The sequence below is a fragment of the Polypterus senegalus genome, chromosome 4 (genome assembly GCF_016835505.1).
Source record: "Polypterus senegalus isolate Bchr_013 chromosome 4, ASM1683550v1, whole genome shotgun sequence".
Taxonomy (NCBI): domain Eukaryota; kingdom Metazoa; phylum Chordata; class Cladistia; order Polypteriformes; family Polypteridae; genus Polypterus; species Polypterus senegalus.
The window spans coordinates 148329745-148353871 of record NC_053157.1 but is presented as its reverse complement, the minus strand read 5'-3'; the positions used below and the strand labels follow the sequence as shown (position 1 = coordinate 148353871).

The 24127-nt window shown below is 38.1% G+C and overlaps 1 protein-coding gene across 2 annotated transcripts in view; it reads right to left on the bottom strand.

Moving 5' to 3' along the window:
- LOC120527714 (serine/threonine-protein phosphatase 2A 55 kDa regulatory subunit B gamma isoform) overlaps positions 1 to 24127 on the bottom strand; it is a 272015-nt gene that overhangs the window by 118456 nt on the left and 129432 nt on the right. For both annotated transcript variants that reach the window (XM_039751452.1, XM_039751451.1), the window contains 2 exons: positions 16247 to 16344; positions 6988 to 7153 (listed from right to left, as the gene is read on the bottom strand). In XM_039751452.1, coding sequence (XP_039607386.1) covers positions 6988 to 7153; positions 16247 to 16344 — 264 coding nt within the window. The remainder of the gene's footprint in view (positions 1 to 6987; positions 7154 to 16246; positions 16345 to 24127) is intronic.

The window sequence follows — 24127 nt, the reverse complement described above, 5'->3', positions numbered from 1 at the left end:
GAATGGTGAAGCTCCTCCTCAGAAGCGATAGCTCTCAAAAAGATAATAATCCGGAAAGGCTAAAAGATCTTGACGATCACGCAAAACTCTCTAAACATGAAATTCTGATATTATTTGCGCACCGATTGCAATAGGTTGCTCATCTATGAATGGCGATGCTGAATGGATTTCCATGCAATAAACTAGTTAACTGTTTGAGCTAGTCCTTGTTTACATAGAATATGATTTATAGCTATGACAAAACATCCAAGAATAGTTTTGAAGAACCAACAGATTTAGGATCATATTAAATCACCAACAATTTAATCCTGCTAAACCGGTAAGATGGGTCATTCAACCGTAAAGTTCAATTACATGAATTTAAAAATGAATAGAAGGGAGGATGAAATTATTAATATGTAATTTAAATCCTAAAAAATATGAAAGTTGAAAATAAAATACTGAAAATTAATAACTGGTATTGGGGTATATGATACTCTTAATGCAGCAGCATTATTAGGAATACATTTTAGTTATCTTTGTTTTTATTATATAATACAGTGATACCTTGACATACGAGTTTAATTCGTTCTGTGACCGAGTTCGTAAGTCAAAATGCTTGTATCTCAAATTAATTTTCCCCATTAAAATTAATCGAAATGAGGCTAATTTGTGCCAGCCTCCAAAAAACCATCCCAATTTTTTGTTAAATGTTTTCAGCATAAGAAAAATGTATTTATAATGAACAAATATTGTATACAAACAAAATAAAACCTACTGTAATACATAAAAGAGAATCTAAAGAAATAAACAGATGCTGGCAAAGCTGATTAGCGTATTGTAATGTCTTTTCTTTCACTTCACTTTTTCTTAACTTAATTTTCTTCTTCACTAGTTTTTTTTTTTTGCCACGCTTTCACTTTCCTTCGGAGGGTGTTTCAATAGAAACCTCTCCAATGAGCTTTGTTTATTCCTCCCCTTTAGAATGTTTCTGAAATGAGTTAGGCAAGTGTCATTAAATAGCGCCACTGCGCGATCAGTTGCAACTTTTTCAGGGTGTTTCTTTTCAATAAAGTCAAGTGTTAGGCAAGTGTCATTAAATAGCGCGGCTGCGCGATCAGTTGCAACTTTTTCAAGGTGTTTCTTTTCTTTAAAGTTTAAAACTTTTTCCCAAATTGCAAACACTTCCTTTATCTCACTTTAAGAGATAACCTCATCTGCGATGGGATCTCCTGCAGAACATCCGTATGTTGCTGTGTCTGTAGTTCCGTCTGTAGTTCCGTCAACTCCTCTGTCATCAGTTCCTTGGAATGTGTGGCGACAAGCTCTTTGATGGCTCGTATTTCGAATTTTGGCTCGTAACTCAAGGCAAAAAATCGACTTAGTGATGGCTTGTATCTCAAAAAACCCGTACGTTGGGGCACTCGTATCTCAAGGTACCATTGTAGTAATAATAATAGCGTCTCATTATTCAAAGCAGAAAATGTGGGGACGACTCGGGATCGAACCTGCACTCTCTTGATTTAGAAGCAGCCGTTCCTACCTCTAAACCAGTCAAGCAATTGATAAATAGGATTTGTTTTTTATATATTGATAGCAACATGTAAATTTAATAATTTCTTTTTCTTTGAAGATATTCTTAAATAAAAGTGCACTTATTTTGTTATACCTTTTGTGAGAGTATTTATTTGATATTTGAACTTCAGTCTTCACTGATAGCCCATAGCCCACACACATGTGAAAGGGTGTGGTGCACATTGTATTTAGCTTCCTTTTCATTAAATTATATTTAACTAGCCAACCTGCAGCGTACTATACGTCGCATAATCAGGCCGGTTTTTTAATGATTTCTAAGCACAGGGAGAAAATTAACATTTGAAAAATCGGTAATGTAATAAATCAGCAAGAAAAGCAACATTGTAACAATGCACGGAATGAACCAACAGACAATCGTCCGTGACTGAAAACTGGCTGACCGCCATCACTCATGTGCCCACCTCCAACTCGTCACTTGAGTCGTTGTCGTCTTTGCACAGTCCAGATGCACCTGTGACTCGCGTAGACTTTCCGTTTTCCTGCAGGAGCATCTAAGAAGACGCATGTTTGTCACGGATGCGAATTGCTGTATGTAGTGTGTAAAATAGTTTGCTAAGGTGCACGCAGTCGTGCGTCGTAACCGAAAACTCGTTTTTTAAAGACTGCTTACTTCATTGTGTTTTAAACTCAGTTGTAAAGGATTGTTTTATGGATCCCATGGGATACCCCTCGCATACCGTTGTACACGCTGCATATGGCGATTCACCTCCGGCGTGGCTCCTTCCTGCGTGCGCCATAGGTGTCTTACTTGTCGACGGCTTAGTGAATCTACGCCCCTTCCAGCGTGCTTTCCATGGGTGTCTTGCCTTTCCATCAGTGTCTTGCCTTAGTGAATTATATATATAGATGTTTCTACGTGATCTCACTGCCTGCCATATACCTTCTTGTGAACCATAGGTGTGCAATTACGGTTGCACTTCTATAGTGGCCACATCTGTGAATTGCTACAGATTGTTCCACCATATAGCTTCTATCACTTTAGTAACGGACCTCTACAATCAAGGCAGGACGCTCAGTAGGTTGTTTGAATAAGCAGTACTGCATGTCTTATAGCGTAGATTTTGATGAGTGACAGATATGAAAAACAAACTTTTGGTTTAAGTTGAATAAAAGAATAGTTGTGAATGTTAGCAAAGATCAATACACAACCGTCATCTGGTAATTTTCCAAAGTTTTAAGGAAAAAAACTAAAGTTTAAATTAAAATGAAACAAAAGTCAAAAACAGAATCGTTTGCTTGAGTGATAATCTCCACTGTTACAGTTTAGCCAGGATCTCAACCTTTTCTTACGTGCACAGTAATCTCTTGCAGTTCACAACGGTTAGGAGCACCCGACCCAAAGAATACGAAAATCTGTGACTAGCCTTTGAGCCCATGATTACTGTATATTCTAGGTTTATTGCATAAAGTTGCAAGAAATTCAAGATAAAATAGTTATTGCACAAGCAAATAATGTGCTTAAAACTTGCTACAGGGACTGCGTACCCTAGTCAAAGTACATGGCATTTTATACTATTTAAATTATAATAAATTTGTGCATATATTTATTGTAGTAAATGAAAACAAAGATTAATATTAAAGATACAAAAGAAATCCAACCAAACATTAAGTATAAAATGATAAACACTCATGACACAGTCCAATTTTGCAGATGCACATGTTGGCGATGTAGTTAAAAAATGAAATACCCTGTGAACAGCCTTCACAAAGTTACATAAAGTTTTGTCCAACTGTGAAGATTTGTAGAAGTTAGGAGTGCTCCCAGATGATGACATCTTTCAACTCAGACAAATTCACACAAACAAGTGGGCACAGGACAACAGCATGGATAAAAGAAACTGTAATCCAATAGGTGTAATTGTAACCCAATTGTGCAGTGAAGCATTAAAAGAAAGACACAACTGATTATGATCCTGCAGGCTCACTTTTAAAGCTAGTGTCCTCATCTTTGACCCATGTTTGCGGTTTTCTACAATAGCTCACAAAACTTGCAAATAATTTTCATTTAATTATTGACTAGCAAAATACACGTGCTTTGCAAAGGCGAAGTACTGCCTTAAAATTTTTATTAAGAAGAAAAGTAAACCCTTTTAAACTGAGGGAAAATATAACAATAATTATTTGTTAAGGCTCTCTTTGTATACCACATTGTCAGTTTGGCCCTCTGGTTGTAATATGACCAAGCTGTACGCTGAGATTACTCTTGAGCATGCAACGTACAGTTGGGCATGTGAAAAGCAATCTTGCCTCAAATCAATGCCAACCTTTTGTAGGGTCTGTCCCTGAAACTTATTAATTGTCATTGCAAAGCAGAGCCTTACTGGAAATTGGAGGTGTTTGAATTGAAATGGGAGATCAGAAGGTATAACGGGGATGCGAGGAATAAAAACTCTCTCCCCTGAGCCACTGCCAGTAAAAATAGTTGCCTCAATTAGGTTGTTTTGCAGACACGTGACCTGAAGTCTTGTGCCGTTACAAAGTTTTGGTGGCTGTAAGTTTCTCAGTAACATTATTGGTGCCCCAACCTTCAAAATTAGATTATGCTCAGGAGTGCCTGGAGGATTCAGAGTGTGGAGAAACTCTATTGGATAGTGCATCACGTCTTCCACTTCTACAACTGAATCCACAGACTGATATATTTTCGGTTGTGAAGGTAGTTCTTGAAGTAAAATGTGGTTTATAGTTGTAGTCATGTCATTTCTTGGTGTCAGGATAGCTCTCTTCCTTAACCATGACACATCGTTTTCGTGGAGATTTCGTAGATTGGGCTGGACATTTTAAACAAATTGCTCTTACAAGGCTTTGTAAGGTATTAACGAGGAGACATAGATTTGTAGGAAAACTTATTCTTCAATTTTCTTGAATGAAGGTGCCATTACCTATACTCAACAGAAGAGCAGAGAACTCCAAGGCTTTTTTGTCGCCTTTCAAATGATCCCTCATGTTTATTCTTAAGGTAAAAAAATTGATTTGTGGCCTTAGGTAAGAAGACTTCAGACATGCTTTAACTTCGTCAGCGCGTGTTCCTCTGGGCACGACTGGTAGGGTTTGCCGGAAGTCTCCAGCCAGCAACACTGTCAAGCCTCCCATAAGTTTGTTGGTGTTTTGGATGTCTTGGAGGGTCCTGTCTAAAGCCTCAACACTTCCTCTGTGTGCCATAGTGCATTCATCCCAGACAATAAGCTGACAATGTTGCAGCACTTCAGCCATGATGCTCTGCTTTGATATGTTACACATGGGGGATTCAGTATGGCTGAGGTTCAGAGGCAGCTTGAAAGCTGAATGAGCAGTTCTGCTACTCTCAAGAAGAGTTGCAGCAATGCCAGAAGAAGCCACAGCTATGGCAATGTTACCTTCCGCTCGGATGTTTGGCAAAACGAAGGTTTATGAGGAATGTTTTAAAAGTTTCTCTTGGAGCATCAGGGAAAAACACAGTGCCAGTGGCCGAGGCAACGCTCCTCATGACTTGTTCATAAACTGTCTTTTGGTCACTATTTAGCAACAGCTCATTATTTGTGACTATATTGGCCAATTGGGAGGTGTTGTAAGATGTCTCTTTCAAGTACTCGGGATTTGATGTAACTTCTGCCAGTTCTCTGAAAGGTGAAGGCAAACCGTAATGATCAAGAGATTGACCTCCAATAGCAATCACGTAGTTTTCAAGCAACTGTAGACACTTGTTATAGATGAAATGTAACCACTGGTGGACTTCTGTTCCTATATGATCTCTTTCAGACTCAGAGGGACTGAGCTGGCAAAGACGTGCAGCATGTTAGGGTGATAAAGGATAAAGATGGAAACATACTTACAAACAAGGAATGTGTAATGAGAAGATGGAAAGAGTACATCGAGAGGCTGATGAATGAAGAGAATGAGAGACAGGGAAGGCTGGATGATATGGATGTAGTGAATCAGGAAGTGCAACGGATTAGCAAGGAGTAAGTAAGGACAGCTATGAAGAGGATAAAGAATGGAAGGCTGTTGGTCCAGATGACATACCTGTGGAAGCATGGAGGTGTTTAGGAGAGATGGCAGTGGAGTTTTTAACCAGATTGTTTAATGGAATCTAGGAAAGTGAGAGGATGCCCATTTATGGATGTAGTGAGAGAGGACCCGCAGGTGATGGGTGTGACAGAGCAAGATGCAGAAGACAGAAACATATGGAAAAAAATGATCCGCTGTGGAATCCCCTAATGGGAGCAGTCGAAAGAAGAAGAAGATTTTATGGATTGTGAAAAAGTTGTGCAAGATGTCTGAGCAAAAAGCAATGATGAATAGTACAGGCATTACACCAAAGATAACAATCACAAAACTTCTGTTGAGATACTTAATTGAGAGTCTACATAAACCAACAGTAAATATGTATTTTAAATTGTGTAGTTGAGCAGAGATGGCACCTATTTTATCACCTATACTGTTCAGTTTATGTAGTGAACATTTAATAACTGCTGCATTGGAGGAGGAGGATAAAGGAATAAACATTGGGGGAGATAAACTAAACAATATAAGATATGCAGATGACATAGTACTGATTGCACAGACTGAATTAGTCCTATTGAAACAAATCAACAATATAATTGAAAAAGAAAAGGAATACAGAATAGAATTAAACATAAATAAGACCAAAGTAATGATTATCTATAAATCCGCAAATAAGACATGTAAGGTGTTGGCCAAAAGAATAAAACTGGAACAAGTTAAAGAGTACAAATACTTGGGAAGCTGAACGAAAGAATCTGGTAAATGTACAAAAGAAGTAAGAACATGAATAGGAATTTCCAAAAATACTTTTTGGAAATATAAACAGCTAATTAGGAAGTTTAAAACTTGATCTAAAAAAGAATAGCTACAATGTTACATTTTCTCAATTTGTGGCCATGTTTGTAAAACATGAACAATAAGTAAAGGTATGAAATGATAAACAGATGCTTTTGAAGAATGGTGCTACAGACAAATTAACTAATGAAGAGGTATTACCCAGAATGAAAAACAAAGAAACATCTACTAATAGATTTAACACAAAGAAAGATGAAGTATGCTGGGCATGTGATAAGGGGATCATGGACAGTTAAAAAAAGCAAAGAAAGGCCAAAGAGATTTTGTTAGATGAAATCAGGGAAAGATCAGGAATAAAGAAAACTATAAAGAAATAAAGAGGTTAGCTGATAACCATTACAGTCAACTCTGATTGAGGGCAACACATGATGATGAAGATGAACCAAACAGAATCAAAGAAAACAATTAAAATGAAACATAAAAAAGATAATGTCATACATATGTTAGGCCTGTGTGTGTAGTGAAGCAGTTTTATAGATATTTTAGTATAGTAAGTCTGTCTTCTTTACTATGTTTAACTCCAAAAAGTTTTAAACCTCTAAACATAGCATGGTTACAGTAGTATATTAAGCTCACCATTGGTTGACAGAAGGAAGTGGGCAGCATTCTGCTGTGGTAGCCACCTTATCTTGTTGATCTTCTCCTCGATTTCTAGACTCTTCAGGTAATCGAACTCGGGCTCATGGCTCTGGAAGGTACTATAAACATTGTACTCCCCTTGGCAGTTTGGCTCATTTTTACTCTACAAACAAGAAAGAAGGATTTTTTTGAGTTTCCATGCACATCTCTTTCACATCAGTTAGTTTTACCAAGCACTCCCCATGCAATGAAACTTGTGTTCTAGTCCTTATAATAATTTTTAAAAACTGCATGGAATTACACGAATGAATTTTAAAATATGCACAGTGATACAGGTAAATATTTTTCTCACACTTGTGATAGTAAATTTGCTTTCATCCTTATACCATGGCAAGAATGGAAGGTCAGATTCAGGACATCCCTGCTTAAGTGTTTACCTTTTAGTCACATTCATAACTCATAAAAAGTCTCCTTCTGTTTTAAAAACAAGTGGATGATTTCACTCCCCTTTTTTGCAAAATTGCTCTTACTCTATAGACTATGATTAAAACAGACACATCTTATAATTCCCTGTATATCTCCTTCAGATGGCAGCCAGAGCACGACAGTTCTATTAATATATCCCCATGTTTTTTCTTTTCTTATTTTCCTAGTATGACCCAACAGCTATTTAGACCAGCTACAATAGCTAGAAAAGGACCTCACAGTGTACAGAAGAAATGGCATTATCATTGATAGAACACAGTTTTAGTGAATTACTGCTGACGCAGATATGCGCCTGCCATAAAGCGAATTGTAGGCTACATAGGGAGTGTATTTGAGTCCAGACAGCTCAGCCACACCAGCTTTATCTTTTCCTTGGTACTGTTTAAACAGTTTGTCACAGGGTAGTCCAGTGAATACATAGTTAAATAAGTATTACAAAACATAATATCTATTAACACAGACATGATGTACAAAAACACCTGGAGCAAGCTCTTCTCTCTAAAGAGATTTAAGTCCTTTAATTTATAAAACAAGGTGCTGGGAATGGTCTACTTGTCCACATTGGCTAGTGTTGTGTTCTTCACTGAGGGAATAACACAAGCTCAGGGGATACCAAATGCCTGAATAAGCTGATCAGGAAGGTCAGATGGATTATAGGACTGAGTCTGGACTCATAGCAGGCAGACATAGAAAAGAACATAATGCCAAAATTACAGGCCATTATGTCTAATTCTGCTCATCCTCTCCATGATGTATTAGTCTGGAGCAGCTTTAGTTACAGGCTCTTTCCACTGCAGCGTACTAAGAGGCACTGCCGGGGCTCTTCTTTGTCCACACTGGTTATATAGAATAAAAGTCTGTTATTGAACGGTCCGTGTACTTTTTGGTATTTGAAATTTCGTTTCAGAAAATATCATTTAAAAAAGAAAAAGAGACACTTATTTGATTTTCAACTTAAAAGGGAATAATGAAAAACACAAAACAATTACTTTTTTCCTTTTGTTCTTTCGCACATCAGAAAAGAAAAATGCAAGAAACGAGAACGAGAAAACACCCTTTATTTATTTTGTCTGAACCGGACGTTTTTGTAGGTCAACAACCTGTTCAGGTAATGAGCCACTTGCAGCAAACACTAGTCACTGGCGTGTAGACTGGACCATCATCATGACATTGCAACAGCACTAAGACGAGATTTTAGAGATGGCAAACCAAGGCCTGTCATCGAAATTTATATCTGAGCGTCTGTCATATGAGAAGCGAGGAGGTTTTCTGAGAGAAATGTTAGAAAGATTTGCACTGAGCAAATCTCGGGCTGTCGACTCTCTGACACACATTTAGAGATAGAGGTGACAAAAGCTATAAATGCATCTGTTTTGTTGTTTTTGAGCTATTACACTTTCATTATCTGAATTCCAAATAAATCCAGAAAAGTATGTGAAATTTTAAGTTTATGGCTGCTATTTGTTACCATAGAATTAAAAAATACCTTATTTTCCCTCATTTTATTCTTTAATAAAAAATCAAAATCTGAAAATTCCTTTCATTTTCGTTTTTGCTATGATTTTGAGGGACTCAGTCACTGCATCACAGACTATATTAACTTGTGTTTAGACACTGAAGTATCCTCAGAAACAATGTGCAGCTCTCAAAACAACAAGCCCTGGATTACGAAGGAACTTAAAGGCTACGTTCACATTACCAGGCTGAATAGACTCAAATTCAATTTTTTTTGCCTTAATGTGACACAAATCTATTTTTGTATTGTGTAGACACAGAAATTCATTATTTTCAAATCAGATCTGAGTAACTTTCATATACGGTTCAAGATCGGCTATGTATCCAATTCGTAGTGATGCAAAATTTCTTGGTACAACAGTGCCAGCAAAAGCTGCGAAAACAGAAAAGCTAGCCGTGTGGATTTTTTCCACCTTCTCGACCAAATCATATTCAGCTGACCAACTATTTGCTCTGCTCTAGATGCATACACTAGCAGGTTCATTTTGTTTGTTTGAATGAACTTGCATGTTCGTTCGGTTTTAATACCATGCATGAGTCGAATCACAAGTTTTTTACTGTTGGTGGCACAGATGACTTGTGCATAAATGTATCAATGTGTGCATGCTTGATGTTTCAGAAAGTATATGGATTTACATTAAGTTAGATGCAGGTCACTTATACTTATGAATGTGAACCATCAAAATAGGCAAATGCTATTTGAGCAAAAAATCAGAACTGAGCAATGAAACGATGTGAATATAGCGAAAAGACTCCTGAATGATAAGTGTTAAAATGTAATAACAAAGAAGCTCTTGAGGGCATACAGAGAATGCTAAAGAAAAAGCTGAATCAAAGTAAAAATAGAAAACAAGCTCAACAAGAATAACATCCCTTGGGACAAATAAAGTACTATCTATCTATCCTTCCATTAAAATTCCCTCACATTGTGTGAATCTTCATTCTAGCCTGTTATAACAGTACTTGTTGAAATACGAACAATATTTTAATTACTGTATATCATTATTATATTATGTGTATATCAAACACATATCAATAGTGTGCACTTTGTGCATCTCCAAGAGAATATGCCTTTGGGGAGCAATATCTATCTGTCTCTTAGTGAAATGTAATACATACATTTCATCAATAACATACATATCTTCCACAACATACATTCAAAAATATAAAAACTTCATAAATACCTAATTAAAGTAATGAATAAAATGTTCATTATGCATCTCTTGTTAAGTCCTGACTTCAGTGTTACTGAAGTTCACAACTACAGTACACATAGCACAGCTCTGCTTGTCTAAATAGTGACTCCAAAGCAGACAGCTGTTCCTGTCCCATTACCCACAAAGATCAGGAAGCAATTACATAGCAATTTTAAACCAGCTAACAAGAGACATGATCGGTAGGCCAGCATAGCCAGAAATCTACAGCTGGGGCGATTCACAGGAGGAGCAGTGTGCTTTCCAAGTTACTGCAGTACATCAAAGGAGCCCTTTTTCCTAGGCAACAAAAAAAATATCAATAAATGAATGTCATGACATCTGATCCGGCCATACATTTTCAACACTGCATGGTAATTCAAAAATAACATGGCCTTTAATGAATACTTGTCAATTCAAATATCTCTATCTCTCTCCCAATGTCTGCAAGGAGTCATGGCCAGCCTGGTCTAAGATGTAGATACTCACCAACCAAAGCAAAACACAAACCAAATTTCTCCATAACCATAGTCAGGCAATTTCTACAGAGATTTCTAAATTAGTGCATAGTTATTAATCAATAAAAAAACCTTTTAATAGAATACAAAGTCAAACAAAACTAAGTATATCGATAATGCAAGACGTGATCTTCTTAAAATTGCAGCATCTTTAAATACTGCCAATGACTTACTACTGTATGTTGTACTACCAGCATTTAATGAGATGAGAAAAGAAATCTGACAGACAAGAGGAGACCATTTAGTCTATCAAGGTTGTTTATTTAGCTAATAGCTAAGATGTCCTAATATCTCATCAAGACACTTCTTAAAGGTTGTCAAGAATTCTGCTTCAACTATATGCTTTGGTACATCGTTCCAGAGAGAGATGTAAATGATTAAACAATAAATACCACAAAATATCAACCTTCCCAATATGATTTGAATCCAGGACTCAGCAGTTGTAAAGCAGCATCTCTAACCAGCTTACCAAAAGAGCTAATACTTCTTATGTTCATGTTGTCTAGATATACTATAACATACTATTGCTCCTCATTATCAATTCAGGTAATGCAGAATGCGATTCTTTTAATGTACAAAGTATTTCTGATTTTTCTGCCAAGGACAGGTGGATGTGTGCAACAGTCACTTTCCTTGTTAGCACTCAAGGGTTCAGTGATTGTGACACACGTACACAAATCTATATATATAAAAGTCAACGTGTGTTTGTATGTTCCAGCTTCACTTCCGAATGGCTGGAGAGATTTTAATGAAACTTGGTACACATGTTCCTCATTGGTCGACTAAAAATACTGTAGGGTGAAATCAGCCCTAACCCACCCTCTTCTGGGTAGGGTGGGGTTGATCTTGAGGTCTTGTGTGCATGTTATCATCCAGTTGACACTCGGAACGACCACCAGAGGGCGAACTAGAGGTGACTGCCAGCATTCTTTATGTCTGAGCACCACCGAGCCCCTGTTGCTTTTCAAATTAAATACAGTTGGCTGGTTCTGAGCATCAACTGGATGATAACACACATACAAGACCGCAAGACAAACACATTAGTGAGTCTTCATTGTTTGTTAATTTATTTTTAAAGTTGTGTGTTTTTTTTTATTAACAATTAAAAAAAACAAAAAAACACTAAACTTTATTTTCCTCTTGGGCAACACTGGGTATTTCAGCTAGTATATATATAAAAAATTCAATGTGTGTATGTATATATGTTCCAGCATCACTTCCGAACGGCTGGAGCGATTTTCATGAAACTTGGTGCACGTTTCTTATTGGTTGACTAAAAATACTGTAGGGTGAAATCAACCCTAACCCGCCCCCTTCTGGGTAGGATAGGGGGTGATTTTGCGGTCTTGTATGCATGTTATCATTCAGTTGACACTCGGAATGACCACCAGAGGGCGAACTGGAGGTGACTGCCAGCATTCTGTATGTTTGAGCGTCACCGCGCCCGCCTGTTAATTTTTGAAATTAAAAAGAGTTGGCCGGCTCCGAGCATCAACTGGATGATAAAATACATACAAAACTACAAGAGAAGCACATTAGTGAGTCTTCATTGTTTGTTAATTTATTTTTATTTTTAGAGTTTAGTGTTTTTTTAATTCAATTTTTCTCAAACTATTAAAAAATAAAACACTGTATTTTCCTCCCGGGCAACGCTGTGTATTTCAGCTAGTTAATTATGTAAAGAGGAGCCTGAGCAGAAAATGGGGTAACAGAAAAGAAACCAGGAAAATTGGAGGTGAAATCAAAATTGAAAGTGAGGGTAAAGTGCAGGTTCATGGTGTAACCACGCGGCCAGGAATGTGCCCAGTGAGGAGCATGCGACCGGTGTAGACATCGCTCTTGCTGAACACACTTGGGAGCAGGAGCAACTTACTGCTCAAGATGTCTCTCAGCTGAAGACTGAAGAACAGCAGCTGGAGACGGCAGGAAGACTTGGCGCAACTCCCTACTAAGTGCCTGGGATGTTGGCGGGGACCCGAGCCAGTTAAAGGTTCACTGCGCCTAGTGCTGAGAGGTATACCGGTTAATACCAAAAACTTTTTTTTATTTTTATTAGTATATGGATTTGTCTCATACAGCAACACCGGTTTAAATAGCCTAAACAACGTTTGGAATGGGAAACTGTTTAAGGGGGGACCTTTTCCACTGCTACACCACTAAACAGGCATGCAATGCAGTATATGCGTTAGTGGAGGTATTGAGAGGTGAAAATGGACAGAGAACATTCCGAAACTGAAGCTGTAGCAGACGATAAAGTTGAACATGATGACACAGAAGAACTTTTGCAGAAAAAAGGAGCCATGTCTGTTGTCTGGAGATACTTTGGTTTTAAAAAGTCGGATGTGGACCAAACGACTATTTACTGCAAATACTGTCAAGCTAAAGTTGTCACTGGAGGCGGAAACACGAGCAGTTTGCTGCACAAACTTAGCTGAAAACATGCTTTGGAGTACCATGAATGTATGGAACTAGGATTGACGCCCTCCACGTCCTCACGTAAAACTGAAAAAGCTAGAGGACACTTGAGTCAGATGTTACTTGTAGACGCGTTTGCTAGAGGTACTGCCTACGACAAAAATAGCAATCGGTGGATCAAGATAACCAACGCCATTATAATCCAGATAGCTAACGTATCAGTGGACAGAGATTGTTAACATTAACAGAAAGTGTAGTTGGTTTACAAAAAATATTTACTATTTATTCCTTTTCTAAGACAAGTTCAGTGCAATACAACTTTTGACAAACACATCTGGATATTTTCTAAGTCTAAATGCCTCTTTGGATGGTTGAAAATATGTTGTCAAAATTATAGTTTATGTTGTTTGCAAAAATTGTTCAATAAAAAGGTTCTATATACAGTGATCCCTCGCTATATCACGCTTCGACTTTCGCGGCTTCACTCTATCGTGATTTTTTTCTCATACACGCTTACGTCACTATGCATGCGCTTTCTGAGAACTTTTATCTAAGCCCTACGATGGCTCCTAAAAGTGCTGCTTTTTCTAAGCCTTCTGACAATAAAACTAAGCGCCGGAGGAAGATGCTTACTATCCAGGAGAAGGTGAAACTCTTGGATATGATTAAAGATGGCAATACCTTACAAAAGCCTCCTCACGCATATGAAAAGACAGCGCCAGCAACTGCCTATCAAGATGTTCTTCAGCCACGCACCCAGACACCCACTGCCTACTCCTAGTACTTCTTCACTGAAGACCACAACGCACCTGCTGAAGATACTGCACCACCTCTGAAGACTCTCCTACTGAGGTTGTGCCTTCATAGGTTGGTGGTTGTGTGCAATTAGATGTACAGTACAATAATCTACTATAAAAAAGCGTTCGGGATTGTCCTTCCGTCCCGTGAGTGCAAAGCGTAGCAGTACTCCGCTTATTACAGACTTACTACTTGCGGCTTGAGGTACGAAGCGACGCAATGTGAGCAGAGTTCTGGTGCTCTCATCGTTCCCTTGCTTTTGTGCGCGATGCGCTGGAAAAATAGACAAAATTATGTCTCTGGAAATAATTAATGTTGATGGAGTACAAATGCCTCACCGCGTAGTAAATATCAGGGGAGATGGTGCTTGCTTATTCTCATCTATAGCTTATTTAGTGCATGAAACTCCATCTTTAGCGGTACAGATTCGGGCTGACATTGTACGACTTTGGACAGGCACTTGAGGGGATAAAAAAAACTTAGGTTTTCAGGAGATGTTATGAATGGGCACTTTGATGTTCTCATTCCCTACACTTACATGCCTGATATACACATGGAGCGCACAAAAATTGAGGATAAAAGTCGGTCACCTTAAAAGGCGAGTGCGCCTAGTAATATGATATTTGTAACGTCTAATATATGTTATTTTCTCTTATTTTGTCTAATATATTGGGTAATACGAGTGTATTGGTGACTAAAGGGTGTTATTTCATGTCTAGAGGGCTCTAATAATGTTAAAAAACGTATTTAGAAGGTCGTAAACAGGTTTTCTATACTCTAACTGCGAAATAAAGAATCCTACTTCGCGAAAATTCATTTATCACGATAGAGTCTGGAACGGATTAACCGCGATAAACGAGGGTTCACTGTATTTACTGCAACTGTCATGCGATGTGATTACTTCTCTTCATTAGTGCCACTCCCTTGAAAACTATCACTTTATGGGGCCATGCAAACCTGTATTAATACTTGTGTGCACATTAAAATGTTTTTTTGTACAATGTACACTTCTCATGACAGTGGAATAGGTTATTCTTAGCCCGTCTACTGCAGTAATTGCAGTGGAAAATGTGGTTAACATCCACTCATGCATGGGAAAAAAATATTGCTGAATACCGTGAAAAAGGGATATTTTGGAAAAATACCGTGAGCACTAACTGCACCTGTTGGTGGAGGTCTCAACTAGCTATGGAGACCCTTTCGGAATAACCAGAAGTGACATTAGTTTTTAAAAGGCAGCACCATGGGTCAGGATTGTTTTAGAGGATGGAACCTGCCAATGGATTTTAACCTTGTTTATATGAAATTATTTATTAATGGATTTTAATCTCCACATTACTAGTTTATGGACTCTTTATTTAATGAGCAGTTACACTGCACTGATTTGCACTTTGTATTTGCAATTAAAAGCACTATTGCACTTTTCCACCACCTCTTGTTGGATTTTATGCTCTTTTCACTTGGCTCAACCTTGGTTCATTACTATAGATGGTCCCTGGTTTAAGGAACTAGGGCAGCTACAGCCAACCTGGACCATCACAAAAAAAAACAGTTTATTAAAAAAATGTAGTTTATTTAAACAAAACAAATTAGAACTACTCGGTATATTGTCACTATGTTTAGGGGAAAAACTGTTACAAGTGGCACAGTGCCATTATCACAAGTAATACTAAAGTAACTCCAGTCTTCAGAGTGATACATTTTACACAAAACTACAACAAATGTATTTACAATAGAAAAGTACATTGTGGTATAATGTATATAACATTCTCAAACTGGCTTAATCCAACGCACAAAGGCATAACATGCCAGTCCAGCACATGGTATATGTGCACATACAGTCACACTCGGCACACACACTGTGGCCACATTAGAGTTGTGATATAGCTGAACACATACATTTTAACGATGTGGTAAGTACCTAGGAAAAAAAGCCAAAAGACACTGCAAGAACAAGCAAGAGAGTAAGAGAGTTGGAGACTGGGCCTGGCATTTGAACCTAAATGCTGTAGGGCAACAGTACATACTACTGCACCACTCTGTCACCTATAACACACTTGAACCATTTTTGAAAATAAAGACTGGGAATTTGGCAACCTTTTTATTTGAGAAGAACTGATTAAAGTACCTTCTGAAACAGCATCCCTGGCTTGTTTGCAGTTTAAATATCTTTGTATGAGCTAGGATAGAATTTGAAAGTGAAATGCTGTGTCTTTAAGCCCAGCATCACAGCCACTAGAGCATGGACCTGCAGTCACTTATCAAGCACTGACAGTTGAACAAAAAGGCCATATCGATGAACATGCCTTCAAATGGAGAATTCATACTTACCTCAGGTTCCCTTTGGAAAATAACAACACGTCCCCCCTTGTCCCCAGTTGCCAGAAGTTCTCCCGTCTGGTTGAACTCAACTGTTGAAATGATATCAGCTGAAAAGAAAAGAAAAAGAAAAAATAATAATTAATTATGTTTTTCTGTTGATCAGTTTAATAGCTTCATTACTTAGATGTGAAAATTATATTTGAAGTTTGTAATAAATGAGTCCTGAATACACAAAGTGAAATGCTCCCAACACAGCTCATTAACAAATGAGGGTAATGAGTGGTGAATAACTAGGAACATATTTAGCAGTACCACCACTTTAATTAACTGCTCCTAATATGAGTCACATCTAAATTTCTGCATTTAAAGTATGCATCTCTATAATACAGTTTAGCAGTTCAATTTGTATGTGAATGAAATATAGATAGTTTTTATACCTTCTGTAGATGCCCAGAGGATGGATGGGCAGAGATGCATCACTTACCCTGCTAGGATACCATAATGGAAGGATGGACTAAGTTTGGGCAATACTTGGCTGGGCAGCCTTACGATTCCTGTTCTGAATGGGATGCCTGAAGGCTACTGGAAATCAGTAAAAGAGTATGACAGGGAACAGTTCATCCCCCATTGTAATAGGTGGCAGTGTCCCTCACATAGAGTTCCAGTTTGGGCACCTGCAGGACTGCATGGAAGTTGGTCCAGAATTGCAGCCCTGTACGGGTCCCTGGCAGACGATAGAGGGCACTGGCATGGAGGACCACCATGGCTTTCTTATGACCCAGAAGTGCTTAAAACTGGCCACATCATGTCACTGGAAGAGCTCCCAGGTCCAGCATAAAAAAGAGCCCACTGAAACACATGGACAAGTCAGAGTCAGTAGGCTCTTGGAGAAGAGAAAGAAAGAAAACTTAAAGGCTGCATATAGGCTGTAATTGTAATTGTATCATGTTGTCTGAATTAAAAATCCTTAAAATTGCACCCAGAATTGTGTTGGGTTGCATATATCTGGGATTTGGGGGCTCCGTGGTACCCCTTAGTATTCACACTTCATATAAAAGATGGGTAATATAATTAATGAAATTCAAAGGTTTGAACATGCATATGTGGCTATTCCACCTTGTTTTTAAACTCACTACAAAGTAGCTCTGTTTTGCTTTATTCTGTATAATTTGACAAGGTTGACAATAACCACCCTTATTTTACAACTAATATGTTTTTTCATACCCAGAGGATATTGGACTTTTATTGCTTTAGATGCCTGATGGTATGAGTTGCCATTGTTAAATATTGTTTCGATCTTATTGGCCTCCTAAATGACTGCATGCATTCTCCCTTAATTCAGTTCAGGTTAGCTGGAAGCCAGAGGCTATCCTGACAGGTAGGAAACAGCCCTGGACAGGACACCAGTTCATAGCAGTACCCACACACATATGCACACACTTTTTGTAGAGATGTGAGAGGAAAACTCATGCAGACACAAGAACAACATGAAAATGCTGATCACAAAATGACTGGGCATGGGATTACAACCCAGTACGGTGGATCTGTGAAACAGCCATGATAGCCATGACTATGGAGTTAAGACTAGTTACTGTAGATTTCAGGTTTTTTTTTAAATGAATGGATATTTTGTGGGTAATCAAAGAATTAATTATAGAATAAAAAAGTAACGCAATGAGCCCTTGTAGCCTCATATTAATAAGCCTGGCTCTTTGTAAAACAAGAATTTTTTCAGTTTGCCTACTACAATACAGTATATATGTACTGTATGTGTAAGTTAGTATATGCTGCAAGATGTTTCTTTGTTATAATTATGTTAACATTTGAATGGCGGAAATAATTTATTCACAAAACATACTTCATACAGTATGTGCAAGACGATTTACAGGAACGTCTTATCCTGTTCGCTATCATGTTCAACACATTTACCATATGTGGCACATAAATTGTCCTCAAAAACTGTATATGCCGTATAGACTCGCAGGTAAGTTCTCCCACGTATAAGTCTGGAGTTGATTTTACAGTATAATTTGTGGTATTTTATAATGTTGGTTGTATAAATCGAATGCAGAAAACTCACACCATTGGTCCAAGAGATTATGATATGCTAACCCCCACCTGAGAGAGTAACACTGCCATTTTTTAGGGAAAGAATGGCTGGAAGCTTAGAAATAAATGCAGCCCTTTATGTGCATCTTAATTATTTAGCTAACCAAGAGCTCAGCCAACATGTTATTTCGTCTAGTCAGATTCCAAATAACTGTAGGGTCTCAGACTGAAAGAACATGGCCAGGTAGTTTGTTGTAACTAACCTACAAGAACTGAATTACATTTTCTGCTTTCAACACACTTCCCCTCACATCTTTACCAACATGCTTGAGTGCTGGCTACATTTTCTCCAATGCCTTAGAGGGCTTCTATTTATTCATCTAATCAAATAAAGAAGTAAATTAATTGAGATCTTGCCTGGAACAAAAGCCAGAAGGCCCAGTTGGAGCCTTCAGAACATTAGCTGGCTGCTCATGGATGGATCTCTTAGGACTAAAATGCCTCCTGCTATGGCTCACTTATTCTATGTATTCTATAACCAGAATGCTCAACTGAAAAACATTAAAGCTTTGGATAAGTATTATACAATTCTCATTTCAAAAATATACAATGATAAATCATAAAGGAGCAGTTGTATTTACATAAAAGTACACATGCATAAAAAGGCCATTAAATGTAAACCATTATAAAATAAAAATAAAAACCTGAATATCAATCCAAGTCATTTCTTTCTCATGTAAAAAGCATTAAGTAAATACATTATGCTTGACACCTGCCTTTATAAAAGAAACGATTTTGCATCTGTCATGTGCAAGTTAAAAATATTCAACCATAAAAATACAATGAAATGCTATCAGTCATGTATTTGATAAGAAGAAAATCGAGTCCAAGTGTGACTTCTTAGGGCAGCCAGCATAATCAATCAAAGGGAACCTGCAAACATTTCCACACTATTTCCTTCTGGAATATTCTTTGTCTCATCCATCATTTCCTCAGCCTGGTACACTCTGAATGTACTCTCTGTATGCTGCTCTTGAGAACTTCCATTGCGGCACAGAGATTGGCAGTATGCCAGATGTCCTCCCACCACCTCCAGAAATTCTAAATGCAGTCTGGTGGAAAATGGGCATCTCTCTCTCGCTTGCTCCATCTCTGCACATTAAACTGGCAAAGGCTCTTGACCCTACTATATTTGCTCAGAAAATACAGTACATTCTGCTGTATTCACAGCAATACCAAACTGCGGCCTTGACCGTCACTGCATCTGCTTTGATGGCAGCCTGCTAAATGGAAGCACTTGGTGTGGATCAGACAGGGCCAGCCCTGCAGCTAACTCAATTACTTGACTGCATTAATGTGCACCCTGCCTTTTTTTTTCCCAGCATTAAAGGCTGACTTAAGCAGTGAAACCATTTCCATAATGCGACCTACAAATTACACGCTTAAACTCACAATACAAATAATCTGTAAAAGCTGGCAGGATGAGAGCTAGTCACAGCAATTCTTTCATTCGCCTGTACAAATCTAAGGGCAGATGCCAACCCATAGTCTATGCTGCCATTGCAAAGGAAGGGCTTATTTATTGAGCACTTACTGCATAGGGTACTGTTTACCCAGTGTTGGCCCTTGGGGATGCACACTGACTGCTGGTTATCCACTTGTGTTATCAGATTGAGAGTCCTACATTTAACTGATCTTGTTCAGCCAATGTAGTGTCTGTGCTATTGGTTTAAACTTTACAAAGAAATATAAGATGGGTATAAAAAACATTTACGCACCAAAATAAAGGTTTCTGCACATTTATTTTCAACAAATACATTTTGAGCAATTTGCAAACCTGGCACCCTGGAAAATTCTATCTATCTATCTAGTAGACAGTAAGTTGTCATCTTGCAAAGGAGCAATCTTGAACAGATCAGACTAGAACTGGCACCTGATTAATGAAAGGCCCAGAATGTACCACCTTTTAATAAAGGAAGCAGTACTGCAGAGAGAAAGAGGTCAGTGCTGTGAGTGAGGCAGTAGAGGAGGGAGAGGCACTATTTAGTGGTATTAGATTAGCATGTGTGTAAGCCACCTACCATACTGACAGGGTTTAAATTCAGTGTAATGGATGGACCGACGGCACAGCCAGGATGGACTGCCTTTCCTTGCCTTGCTTGGAGGCCAAAACAATGAATGGCATGGAGGGAAAAAGCAACAGGACTGGCATCCCATCCGCCATGGTTGGGAATCACATACCCAGCTGGGATATCATTCTGAAGGATGGACAAAATGGATGGAGAAAATAAGTAATGGATTGTTTCCTGATCTGGAGACCACATATATTGGACAATGAGAGACTGTATCTCACATGCAAGTTATTCCCCCATACACTAGGTGGCAGCATCCCTTATGGGGAACTGTGGAATTGAATCCCGCAGGGCAGGATGGGAATTGTGGTCCCAAAAAACTGACCTGTTGGGTTCCGTAGGGACTGCTAAGGGGAGCTGTTGGGAACACAAAGCTCAGGTTCTGCTTGACTCATGTTTTCTAGAAAGTTTGGCAAAGGAAGTAATTTTGGGTTGGAGCTTAAAAGGAAGCCTTCCACCTCACTCGGGGAGTCGCAAACAGGGGAGGAGATGGACCACACTCACCAGAGAGGAGTGGATAAAAAAAGAGAGAGAAAAGGTCCGTGCTGTATGAAAGAAGCCTGTTATAGATACACTTCAATAAAAATACTTGTTTTGAAATTAAAGACTTGTGTATGTGGAGTTGTGTCTGGGGTTTGGTGGTGTCCCATAGTGGCAACACTGTATTTTACTCGGTATTTATCCCTCCCTCATATGTGTTTTATTTTACAATAGGCACAGCTATTTTGGTATCTGTGAGTGGGCTGGCATGTGGTCAGAAGTGGAGAGATGCCACTAGGACACTCTATGAGCTGCCAGATTCAATTCCAGGTGGTAAACAAAGAGTTAACAGGGACTAAGTGTGAACCTGATCATGAATTTTATACAGTGCAATAAAAAGTAATTCACCTTGTACTAATAGCTTCTATTATAAAACTAAGTGTAGCATAACTACAGCGCTGACTTGCAAGGAGCTGGCTCAGTTAAATGCAATTATGAAGACTCAAGGATATCTTAAAATATAATTATTGCTTGACAGCAGTGGAAGAACATGAATGGCAGAGGAATATGTCACTAATCCTTTCAATGTAGTACAGCCGCAAGGCACAGGATAATATTACTGTCATTATTTTGCAAGATGAAGAAATTAATTGTTGAAATAATAACTAAATAAATTGTAACTCTCTGAGGTGCCTGTTCATATAAAGACAGCATGCCAGGTTACCTACTGTCCTTCCAGGACAGAAAGTGGAATAATGTGAGCCGTATCTCTTATAACACTGCAAATGGCACCTACAGAATAACCAAATTTAATAAAGTAATCATAAGCCAACCAGTATAAGAAAGCAATATGACACCCTTTCTTTATTAAGGTTTCTATCCTAATACTACAAGCAGCTTATTTTTAAACCCAAAGCTGGTTGTAACCTTAGAGGAATCCATGGGTTCAAGCAGCCTGGCACTGCCAAAGGACACATAGTAAAAAATCTTGAATGACTTGAATATTTTTTGTAAGGACAAAGAAGACATGTTGAAGAATTATAAAAAAATGAAGTGAATTGAGTTTAAAACCAGGAAGTCAGAATTGTGAAACGTCTTACATTAGACAAAGTGTGAGTCAGGTCTTAAGGGAAAACAAGGCTGAAACTGAAACAAAACTATCTTTGATTGTGACATCTTGGCATTAACTAATACTGAAAAAAAAGTTTTCTTTAATGAGTTTCTGATCCAACTAAAAGTGATTGTTAGAGCAGTACGCCACTGTTTTATACCAGAAATGAGGTGGCAACAGGAAAGGAAAGTGTGTCTTGACAACCATTTTCTAAAAAATGGCGATGAACAAGATGGTATCATGATGAACAAAAATATAACATTAAAACAAATCTACCAACCTTCAAGCAAAACAAAAACAGAAGAACGGGGGAAAACTGAAATCTGCATGATTAAGGAACTATATTCTCCACAAACTAGCTTAAGTCTTATGAAGTGCTAAACCTACCATTTTAATAAAGAAAAAAGTGCTTTTGAGGAAATTATAACTTTAAAAATAAAAAAACAGGAAAAAAGGCCCACTGGCCAATACCAGGCTATCCTTGTCTCCTATGTTTATCAGATCATCGGGATTGCCGCAACTAACGGACAAGGACAGCAAAGGTTAAAAATCCCCTAAATCCTACTTATTCCAGGCAGTTATGACATCATTCTCTCAAAGTGTGTGTGTGTGATTGGGGTCTAACAAACAAACAGGATATACCCCAGTTTTTGTGAATTTATCTTTGCTGAAAAAGTATACAGCAGTTTACATTTCTGTCACCTGGTCCAGCCTGCTAAAAGCCTTTCTCTTAGTTGTTGAACTATAGCTTTTGTTATTCCCTTTAAATGTAAAATACAATTTATTTTGCAAAAACATACATAATTATTACCAACTAGCATGTAAAGATACAGAGAATAAAAATATAGTATTGTTGTGGCTAAATCAATGTAAACCACTATGGTGCTACTTCAAATCCTGTTTTTGCCTCAATGTGTGGCCCTGAACAGGTCACTTCCTGTGCTCAAAAACATTACTTGTAATCACCATAAGCATTTCTTGCCTTGCATTTCCTCTGTCATTCTTTATTTCTACAGATCGTTGTAGACACATGAAATGCATATATTTCAACTGTGTTCTGCTAAACCACACATTTGCAAAATAAAAGCAGGCTATTTACGCAGTGATAAAGAGCTACAAGCTTCTTGGCGTTTGTCAGGAGATCAGGGACAAAAAAAAAAATTGTAAGCTTCAGGGATTCTAATGTTGAAGGACTGCTGAATAATATATGTTTGATTAGTAACTAGGAAATGGGAGCCTAATTGAATCAGGCTACAAATTCTATGTTTGTGAAATCCGTACTTTCTCTGCAAATAATTATTTGTTTTTTTAAGTTCTTGAAGTGATTTTGCTATCATGGCACTGATTTTCGGCCGATGTAATGAAGAGCTTCCTGTTTAAATAGGGCTGCGAGACGTGAACTCAGCTCTTCGGCGCACCTCATTTAATTTTTTCCGGCAAACAAATTTTCAAAGCAAACTGTATTTTACGACTCTAATCAGAGTCTGAGTAATAATTATGTTGGCGTGGTCATTTTAGATCTGAGATCAGCTAAAATTTAAACAATGACTGTTGTTAATACCCAGCCGTCATTACTCAGTTTGCCAATAGATGTCAGAAGGACGTATGCCAAAAACAAAAAGCCCAAAGAAAGATTTCGACGTACCAAGCAAATGGCGATACGTTGTAAATTACTTACGGTTCCGGAGCTGTCGAAGGGTTTAAGTCAGTCGACAATGTTAGTCCTGGAAAGTACGCCCCACCAAACCAACGTTCCAAAAACCAACCGAACTTACTATTATCTGCTCGAACCAACACCGACTTACTATACTCGGCCGTCCAGCAGCGTCACTGAAGCATTCGAACATTCTTAGCCAATCATGTAATACTGCGTCCGTGTTTGCCACGTTACAGTATGTTCTAACTACAGAGGCAGAGTCCCATTGCATGGTTCTAACTTGTATTGAGTCGAGGTATTGACGCAAATGCCATACATACGGGGTATTGACGTGAACACCATACATATGGTGTATTGACGCGAACACTATACATACTGGGTATTGATGCGAACACCATACATACGGATAGTATCAAATTATATATTATAGCATTTATGTTGGATTTTTTCAATGGTAAAAT